Source organism: Gossypium raimondii, chromosome 6 (assembly GCF_025698545.1).
Source record: "Gossypium raimondii isolate GPD5lz chromosome 6, ASM2569854v1, whole genome shotgun sequence".
Classification (NCBI taxonomy): Eukaryota; Viridiplantae; Streptophyta; class Magnoliopsida; order Malvales; family Malvaceae; genus Gossypium; species Gossypium raimondii.
Genome location: NC_068570.1, coordinates 50,175,441 through 50,186,964, shown reverse-complemented (window position 1 = coordinate 50,186,964; position 11,524 = coordinate 50,175,441). Strand labels below are relative to the sequence as shown.

Below are 11,524 nucleotides of genomic sequence, written 5' to 3'. Positions count from 1 at the left end.
ATCCATTTTAAAAGCTCGATCTATGCAATGTGAAATAAACGTAAGTAATGATTATGGATCGACAGAGAAAAGTGAAGTGCATATCATGAACAAATAGACAACATAAAAATCTCCAAGAGAGAAGGTACTTGAGAAGAGATGGATTTTGATATAAACTGATGGCCTTGTTCATATTTTGTAATGAGTCCCACAATATATAGAAGTACTCTCTCAGAAGATTATATCCTTCACAAAACTTATTAGGCAAAAGATGTCTCCTTTACCCTCTTCTTGGAATGCAATTAACATCACATAACAACACAAGCATCTAAATTATGAACAAAAATGAAGATTGATCGATGATAGGACAAGAAGATTAAGGTAAACATGTAATTTTTATTCATATAATATCATTACATAAGATAAAACATAGATAAAATAGTTTAGGTTTATTTATGAGGCCTTAACAGGGCCAGACATCACAATCATTCACATAAAATCCAGAAACCTCATTTTCATAGGAGAGCTTAGAAACCACCACGAAGACGCAAGACAAGGTGGAGAGTGGATTCCTTCTGAATATTGTAATCAGCCAAAGTCCTTCCATCTTCCAACTGTTTCCCAGCGAAAATCAACCTTTGCTGATCTGGTGGAATCCCTTCTTTGTCCTGAATCTTCGCCTTAACATTGTCGATCGTATCGGAACTCTCCACCTCCAAAGTTATGGTTTTCCCAGTCAACGTCTTGACGAAAATCTGCATCCCACCACGAAGCCTCAATACCAAATGGAGGGTCGACTCCTTCTGGATGTTGTAATCGGCCAAGGTGCGACCGTCCTCGAGTTGTTTCCCGGCAAAGATGAGCCTTTGCTGGTCTGGTGGGATGCCTTCCTTGTCTTGGATCTTGGCCTTGACGTTGTCAATGGTGTCAGAGCTTTCGACTTCCAAAGTTATGGTCTTGCCGGTCAGGGTTTTGACGAAGATCTGCATGCCACCACGTAGACGGAGGACGAGATGGAGGGTGGACTCCTTCTGGATGTTGTAATCGGCCAAGGTCCGGCCATCTTCGAGCTGTTTTCCGGCGAAGATGAGACGTTGTTGGTCTGGTGGGATCCCTTCCTTGTCTTGGATTTTCGCCTTAACGTTGTCGATCGTGTCGGAACTCTCGACTTCGAGGGTGATGGTCTTGCCGGTCAGGGTCTTAACGAAGATCTGCATCTTAATTGGAGGAAGAGAAAACTAAATAGAAAATCGAAATGCTTGGGATGAGAAAAAGAAGTCGGAGGAGGGACTAACTTATAGAGATGAAGAACCAGTAAGAATTAAACACGTAAGATGAGGAATTGACAAAGCAAAGCAAGTGGGGGTAACTGCCGTTAGTCTTCCCGTTTGAAGTTGAGAGGAGTGTCGTTAATTGACGGAAAGCATGCCGTTGGAAGTAAGTGGGGCCCCAGTTGTCGCCCGCAGATTGATTTTTTATAGAAAGTAATAAGTGGGTAGAAGAGAACCACAAACATTGTTGCCAAGGATGAGAGTGTCCTTTTCTTTTTGTGGAATGGTAGGTGTTTACTTTAGCCCCCTCCTCCACATTTATAGCTAAAACTGGTTCTTATATTTATGTATTGTTTCTAAATTCATTACAGTTAAAATTCTCAGTTTCTGTTAACTAATTAGCACATTAGCCTATTCAGTCACCCACACTAAAGTTTAAACACCTCCCTATAAAGTTTTAGATTATATGGAGGTCTAAACTTTAGTCAAAAATCAACAATTCGTTAAAAAAATTAAAATTTTAACGGCGGTAATTAATTTGCACAATTATCTTATTTAAAATAGCTAAATTAAGAAATAAACAATTAAAGTGGTTGAAATAGGACAAACCCTATTTTAGAGTGGTCATGAATAATATTAATTAACTATTAGTTAACTTAATTAATTTGATTATATTTTCTAAAATTCCACTTAAAAATGACATCAATATGATTAATTAATAAATTTTATATTATTAAATACAATTGGATATATTAAAACAATAAAAATCTAAGTTTTTGTAATTAGATATTTTAATTAGATAAATATACATTTTATCATGTTAAAATCAATTTCTTTTTAATTATTAGAAATTAAATGCTTGAGATTAACCTTATATATAAAAATATTATTACTATATTGGTTATCTAATATTATTTATTGTGTATAAATTTATTTATTATTCTTAATTTATATAATAAAACTCAAAAGAAAATAAATATATTTTTTTAAAAATTATATATTTTATAATTAAATTAAAGTTTGTTTATAAATACTAATTATATCTAACCATATCAATGATTCAATAAAAATCCAGACTCAGCAAGTAGCATGACTCAAGTGTAGAATCTATTTGAAAATTTAAGATTGTAATAGGGAAACTCATCTCATTCCATGTGGTTTGCATATAACAAGGTTGCTCAAGCTAAGGAATGAGCCATCTCATTGGCATGACGACGAGTCCAATAAAAGGACAAGTGCTAAAACTGATTCTTCATCAACAAACACTTATGTAATAGCAAACCTAACTTAGAAATATCAGATAATGAATGAGACAAAGCTGAAATAATAAGCAAGCAATCCGACTCAATAACATTGTCGACCAAAGATTTTAACCATGACAAAGCCTCCCTAATGAAAAAAGCTTCAGTGATGCAAGGATTAAAATGAGCATAAATAAAATCCGAAAAACTTTAAAGCACACAACCCGTATAATCCCAAACAACAGTTGCTTACCCTGTAGCTTCCTCTTGCTCAAACCAAGCAAAGTCTACATTACATTTTAGCCTACCACCAACCAGAGGTTTCCAACTAGCCCTTCCCTAGCTACATGCCACTCCCTCCCGGTCGCCACTCGCTCCAGTCGCAGCAAACATACTGATTTGTCGTAATTTGATACGTCAAATGAGGCCTTCCATTACACTTAAAGAGCTTATTTTCAAGCAAACCAGGTGTCTTTTCTTTACTTATGTTGATTATTAGTTTTGTTGTTAATAAATTGCTTTTGTTAGCTTTATGTCAATTTTTAGACCTAAATTGGCCAATTGTGCAATGGGGAACCTAACAATGAGATTGAGTGGTTTAAGGAGTCGATAATGACCCAAACGTGAAGAAAATATCACTTAAAAAGGGTATTACGATATCGAGGCATGAAAGTCGTGGTACCTCTGACAGTGTTGAAATGAAGAAAATTGAGGCCAATACTCTCATTAGGTTTTCATAATTTAGGTTAGTTTTGCTCTCTTTTTTTCTTTTAATTTTTTATTAGGTTTTCTCTCTTTTTTTTTTAGAATATTTTTTATTTTTGTTTTTTTCTTCTTGTTGTTGAAGATTATGTAAAAGGGAGAGGATCAAACTCTTGGGCTTCATCGGATCTCAATCAATTGAATAGGCATTTTCTTAAACCCTTTACCTTTATTTTATGCTTATCATGTGTTTGGTAAAATGCTAGTTTAAAACTTAAGTTTGATTATGTGCTAAATTTGTTGATGGTTGGTTGATTGGTTGTTCGTTAGTTTAAGTTAATGTCTATGTTTGATTAATTAGTTTTTCAATTATATCGAAATGCTTAATACACTAGAATTGATATCTCTATTGGAAAATCTAGATAAACGAGACCAAGAGGAGATCATTAGATAGTTTGATATAATTGTGACAAATAGTGAGATCGAAAGGAGATCTATATACCTAGGTGAGACCGAAAGGAGAACTTAGGAGGTATCTTTTAGTCTAAGATGAGATTGAGAGGAGATTTTTTAGCTAAGAGTGACAAACAATATAATCAATATATGTTTATTAGCTTAGCTAGCAATTAACAAATCAACCGGCCATTGTTTTCTCATTTATATTGTTTAAAACAATATGGAAGAAAATTAGATTAGTTATTTTAATTGATAATCTAAATTTAGTTTATAAACAATTTATTTTGGAATTTGCACTAATAATTCCCGAATCAATTAGATTAGTAATAGCTTAACTTGTAATTAACTTGATAAATACATTTACCAGTAATCCCTTGGATTCGATCTTTGGAATACTTGAGTGTTCCATTGACACTATAAATATCACAACTGACACTCTCTACTTGAAGTTAAAATTGCACTTTTAAATTGCTTTATAAAATTGTTTTTTTTCTGCGCACGTTATCACATACCTAACGCTTGCTACCAATGAATCCTAAAAGCATCAACAACTCGAAAAATGATGTTGCGGCAACATCTTCCCCTCTCTAAACAAGATAATTACGATTAGACCAGATCATCCAACATAGCAACAACACACGCTACAAATGCTCAAGAGCAGTGGAATCAAGAAGTTGGTAAAACAATTTATACATTATCCATTGCCCAAAAGAAAATCCAGTACTACTCCAAAAGGCTTGTGCATATGAACAAAGCAACAAAACATGACCCATACACTCGGCCTCACCACATCAACTACATAAGGAAGACAGCGAAATATTCTTCTTGTTCAAATGACCCTATGTCGATAAAAAGTGCCGAAGACAATACCAAGAAAAGTCCTTGTGAAACATCCCTAACCCATCTCCGTTGCCGAATTAGGGTTACGAAGCATTACGGTACAAATTGGAACATTTGTCTTACACTAGAAACAATTATACCATTTAATTAATGGCATTCAATAACATAAGTTAATTATAGAAAAAAACACCACTCACAAGCCTTAAATCGAGTTTACGAGGCCTTAAAAATAGTTTGAAAACATTCAGGGACCATTTCAAAATAAAACATAAAATTTAGGAAAAACTTGAAACTTTCAAAAATAAGGGTCACACGGTCGTGTGTCCAAACCGTGTAACATAGCCTAGACTGTGTGGGCATTCAAAGTAGGGACACACGGCCATGTCCCAGCCCGTGTATTTTCTCATGTGAGTATTCAAATTAGGACGACACAGCTGTGTCGCAGGCCGTGTGCCAAATCGTGTGTATATTTGATGTTGGTTCACATAGATGTGTCGTAGATCATGTGCTAGGTCGTGCAACAAACTGACTTGAGACAGAAAGCCGTGCCACAGGCCGTGTCTCAGACTGTGTGACACCTGCACTTAAAAATTAAAGATACACACAACCGTGTGGTGTGACCGTGTGATAGCCGTGTGCTCCCTAAATAACTCTAAAACAAGCCATTTCAACTCAATTTCTTGGGCACCAAACCAAATCAATTCAAAACACTTTCACTCTATTTAAACACATTAAAAAAAACATCCCAAAACAACCAAATCATGCCAAATCACAACTTATATGGCTAACCAATATGCCTTCATTAGCACCACAATGTAAAAGTCAATTCAAAACATAACAACTACTATGATCACATACATTATGCTAGCTTAAACATACTAACTTCGTATGTCTATTTTACCAACCAATACCATATTACTCATACATATAATAGCCATTTACATCTTAATATGATACTTAATGATAACTACATATAACCATTGCAAAACACCAAACACGTCCATCAAATACCATAATGAATTATACAAGTTACTAATCCAACAAAAGTTGTTTATTAACTAGAGTTTAAAACATATACATCTAGATACCCTATTTACATGCCATTTCAAACCGACCTAAAAATGAACAAAATGACTACTGAAAATATAGTGGATAGTGTGAAATCTGCTGAGCTGATCCAATTGACGTTAAAATTCCAACGAGCCTACAAAATTAAATCAAACGAAGTAAGCTCGAGTAAAGCTTAGTAAATTCTTAAAGTTGTTATACTCATAAATTTAAGTACATTAATGTAACAACGTATCATGATTCCCTATCTCAAACAACTAAGATAATTTAATCTATAACAATTTGCATCGTTTAAATTCACCAAGTCATGAACTGATACACTAAATATAAGCTTATAAGGTCGTAAACATTCTTAAATTCGATAGTTACTTGAAATAGTATCTTCCATACAAGTTACCTAATACGGCCACATCGGCTCAATGCCTGCTAAGCTTGAGGCCTGTTACAATTACTGTAACACCCCTAACCCATATCCGTCGCCAGATTAGGGTTACGAGGCATTACCTAACACAACGCGGTCTAACACAGTCATTTATCACAATTCATGTCTACTAATCATATCTCATATGCAAACCATACTTCTTTTCCGTGCAAACCAATTTCACAATACAATTCATACACTGAAATTTAACTAAGTCATAATCATTCTACTGCTCACATTTCGAACCAACTAACATACATCGATTCATATTACATTATAACGAAACACATCCACCAACTAAATCATACATATATACTTCGAAACATACTTTCCAAAAGAGCTTAAAACATGACCGAATATACATAATAATTAGTATCTTTAGCAAGCCATTTCGCATGGCGACTTATATACAATTTAAAATTAGCCATAGTCTATACATTTCATATGTCACAATATCAAGCTTTCAAACTATCGAAATGGCGATTGATAGTGTATCGATAATCCTTGACGATCCCCGAGCTCGAGCTAGCTTTATGTAACTGTAAAACAATGGAAGGATGCAAAAAGTAAGCTTTAGAAGCTTAGTAATCTATAAACAAATAAATCATCTCAATGATATTTATAATTCAATTCAACTAGGTCGAATTCAAATGAATCTCAAACACATATACATTTAAGTAACTCATATAAATTCATATTATCACATTAAGTACTAAACTTACCTTAATATTTCATGAACATATAACTTCACACATACCTGAACCATTTAGCGCATATTTACATTCAGAATTGTTAAGAACACACGAAATTCATATAAAACTCATACAATGCCATATCTCGGATATGGTCTTACATGTTAACGCATATCGATGTCATTGTCCCAAACAGGGTCTTATACGAATCATATATGATGCCAATGTCCCAGACATGGTCTTACATATTTTCTCACTTCGATGCCAATGTCTCAGACATGGTCTTACAGGAAATCACACCTCAAAAGTCTTAATATCATGACATCAATATCCAATACATTTCCGAAGGTTCATTAGGAGCTTTCGACTTCGTAATTAAATCAATTCATGCACGAAACCAATCGTCCAATGCTTAAATCAATTCGGCAATATATATGTGTACATATACAAATCAATTCGACAATGTATATCTATATACAAATCAATTCGGCAATGTATATCCATATACAAATCAATTAGGCAATGTATATCTATATACAAATCAATTCGGCAATGTATATCCAAATACAAATCAATTCGGCAATGTATATCTATGTACAAATCAATTCGGGAATGTATATCCAAATACGAATCAATTCGACAATGTATATCCAAATACGGATCAATTTGGTAATGTATATCTATATACCAATCAATTCGACAATGTATATCCAAATACGAATCAATTCGGCAATGTATATCCAAATACAAATGAATTCGGCAATGTATATCTATATACCAATCAATTCGGCAATGTATATCCAAATACGAATCAATTCGGCAATGTATAGCTATATACAAATCAATTCGGCAATATATAGCTATATACAAATCAATTCAGCATTGTATATCTATATACAAATCAATTTGGCAATGCATAAAACGTATACATTTGAATTTTAAAAAAAACATTTATTTACTTATGAACTTACCTCGTATGGAAATGAACGGATTGGATCAACTACTCGTCAACTTTCGATTTGCCCGGATCTAAATCCGATTTCTTTCTTTCTCGATCTATATGAATTCAGATTTAACTCATTTAATCACCTATTCATTCAATTTCATCCAAAAATACCTATTTGGACATTTTTTCGCTTTAGCCCCTAAAGTTTCACATTTATTCAATTTAGTCATTATTTCACAAATACGCAAATTTTACACAATTCAATATAACCTAAGCTTAGCCAAATTACTATAGTGCCCCTACCAGCCCAAAAATTTCATTTATTTCACATTTCAACCACTCAATTTGCATATTTCACAATTTAATCCCTATTTGATATTTTTGTCAAAAATCACTTTACAAAACATATTAATCTATCAACAATTATTCATTTTCCATCATCAACATTCAAAAACATCAAGCTATCATCACTGGCAACTCACAAATTCATCAACCAATTCAAAATTAAGGCATGGGCTAGCTAGAACACGAAGCAACGATCTCAAAAACATAGAAATCATCAAAAACGGGACAAAAAGGCGTACCTAATTGAGCTTACAAGCTTGGCCGAATGTTTTGCATAAAAATGGCTTCTTTCCTTTCTAAAAATCGGTGGAAGATGGTAATGGAAGATGATGATAATTTTGTTTTGTTTATTTTTAACATTAATTACTATTTTACTTAATTAACCTTTATAAACTTTAATAATTACACAAAATGCCACTCCACTATCATCCACTAACTCACAATTGGCCTATTTACCACTTAAGGAACTTTACTTTAATGTTCTATAGCTATTAGACACCTTTAGCTTATAGAACACAACTTTTACGCTTTACGTGATTTTGTCCTTTTTATCGAATTAAGCATTCAAACAGTAAAATTTCTTTACGAAAATTTCACACATATATAATCACATGCTGTAAATACAAAAAATAATATTAAAATAATTTTTTGACCTCAGATATATGGTTTCAAAACCACTGTTCCGATTTAACTAAAATCGGGTTGTTACAATTACACTGGCATAAAGCTTGCTAGGTATAAAACCTAATACAATACACCGGTACAAAGCCTACTAGGCTCAAGGCCTGATTCCATACACTGGCACGAAGCTTGCTAGACTCAAAGTCTAATACGCTATTTCCAATGCAACTTTATTTCATTATTAATTCTCATCCATCAACATTCAACAACTACTAACATTAAGAATATTAAAGCAAAACAATTATTAAGGAATTTAATATAACTTATGGTATAATAAGAACTTACCAAGATTCCATAACTACAGATACACGACAACGCCTATTCATCAACCTTCTCTTTTCCTCGATTAGCTGTCGACGGACTTGCTTCTTGATCTAATTATAATAATTAATTCAATTAAATAATCCAAGCGTTTAAAACAATAATTAAATTCATCTAATTGGCTCTTTTATACTAATATACACATTTAACCTAAACTTTGTCTTTTATTCGATTTAACCCTAAATCTCTAAACTTTCAACCTTAATCAAATTAAACTAGAAAGACTTGTGTTGATTTCCTAATAGTCCCAAAACAACCCCTAAATAACAGAATATTTACCCCTAGACTATGAAATTTTCCTCATTAAAAAATTTAGTCCTTAATTACGAAACCATTCAAAGCTATTTTACAAAATAGTCTAAAACCACCATCAATATCATAAATCCATCTACTAACATCAAAACATTCAAATTTCAACCATGGCATGTTCTATAACTTTCTAAAATTTCACGATCTAATCATTGAGTTAGCTAAATTAAGCTAACACGAACCGAAAAACATAAAAATTAATAAAAACGAACTAAAATTTTACTTACATGCACACCTTTAAACCTTGGCTGAACCTCAAGCATGAAAAACCATGGTATTTTCGGTGATGGAAGAAATTGAAGAAGAAGATGATGGTTTTGTCCATCCTTTCCTTTATGTTTTAATTATTCAATTACCCTTTTACCCTTTAATTGACTAAAATTTTTCTTAGTAACCTAGACATAACCGTCCACCCAAAAGAAAATGTGGCTAATTGCCATTTAAGTTCATTTTTATTTCCATAGCTATTTAACTCATTTCACTAATAAAACTAACTTTTGCAACCTTTATAATTTAGTCATTTTTACTTAATTAATTATCTAAATATTAAAATTTTGTAACCAAATTTTTATACAACTTTTACACGACCATTGTTATTAAATTAAATAATAAAAATAGACTCTCTAACCAAAATTGTGGTTCTGAAACCACTATTTAACGATTCCACTGAAATTAGGCTGTTACAACTTTCCCCCTTTTAAAGAAATTATCGTCCCCGAAAATCTTACCAGAAAATAGGTTCGAATATTATGATATAATTGATTCTTCTATTTCCCACGTAGCTTCTTCAACTCCGTGTCGATGCTATAACACTTTAACTAAAGGTACACATTTATTCTGCAACTTCTTCACTTTTCAGGTTAAAAATCTTAACCAGTTTTTCGCTATACGTTATATCAGACTGTAATTCAATCTCATCCGCAGACAGTACATGTGATGGATCAAAATGATAATTATGAAGCATCAAAACATGAAAAATGTTGTGAATTCTTTCAAGTTTAGGAGGTAATGCCAACTGGTACGCCACAGGTCTGATCCTTTCTAAAATTTCATACAGTCCAATGAATCACGGACTGATCTTTCCCTTCTTGCCAAAATGCAACACTTTTCTCTAGGGTGAGACTTTCAAAAAGACATTCTCACTAATAGAAAACTTTATATCTTTACGCTTCAAATCATCATAAGATTTTTGACGGTCTGATGCAGCTTTCAAGTTATCACGGATAATTCAAACTTTATCCTCAATTTCCCGAACCAAATCAACACCAGTTAACTTTCTTTCATTCAACTCGAACCAATACAAATGGCATCTACATTTATGCCCATATAAAGCCTCGTACGGTGCCATTTTTATATTTGATTGATAGTTGTTGCTGTAAGCAAATTTGGCTAACGATAAATATTTTCCCAACTACCCTCGAATTCAATGATACAGCATCGTAATATGTCTTCGAGTATCTGAATCACCCATTCTGACTGACCATCCGTCTGTGGATGAAAAGTTGTACTAATCTTCAATTTGGTACCCAAGGCATCATGTAACTTACTCCAAAACCTGGAAGTGAACATCGGATCATGATTGAAGATTATTGATAATTGATCATCGTGTAGTTTAATTATTTCTAGAACATACAATTCTTCTAACTTGTCAAGCGAATAATCTGTATGTACAGGTATAAAATGTGCGGACTTTGTCAACCGATCAACTATAACTTAGATAACATCTTTCTTTTTTGGCGTTATCAATAAACCTGATACAAAGTCCATAGTAATACGTTCCCATTTCCACATGGATATCATAATAGGCTATAACAACCCAGATAGAACTTGATGCTCAGCCTTTACTTGTTGACAAACAAGACATATCGATACGAATTCAGAAATTTCACGTTTTATTCCTAGCCACCAGTATCTTTGTTTTAAATCGCAATACATTTTAGTACTACCCGAATATAAGGAATACACACTATTAGGAGCTTTAGTCAAAATTTCTTGTTTCAACTGCGGATCCTCTTATATGCATAACCTATTGCAAAAATACAAGTTACCGTTTGAACCAACACTAAAATTAGCCAACTATCCATTATTAACCAACTCCTACTTAGATAAAAATTCTAATCACAAGACTGTAATTCCTGAATCCTCTGTAAAAATAAACGCTTAAATTGAAGCTTGGCCAAAATGGATCCATCATGTTCTAATTTAAGTGGAGCATTCATCGATCTAAGAGCAAATAGAGATTTATGACTCAA

At 33.0% G+C, this 11,524-nt stretch overlaps 1 protein-coding gene across 1 annotated transcript; it reads right to left on the bottom strand.

Annotated features, from left to right (window-relative positions):
• Positions 1-355: 355 nt before the first annotated feature.
• Positions 356-1,262, bottom strand: LOC105773281 (polyubiquitin 11). The gene has a single exon (XM_012595033.2). It carries the CDS (start codon positions 1,194-1,196, stop codon positions 507-509), a length of 690 nt encoding a protein of 229 aa, XP_012450487.1. The 5' UTR covers positions 1,197-1,262; the 3' UTR covers positions 356-506.
• Between the last annotated feature and the right edge of the window lie 10,262 nt (positions 1,263-11,524).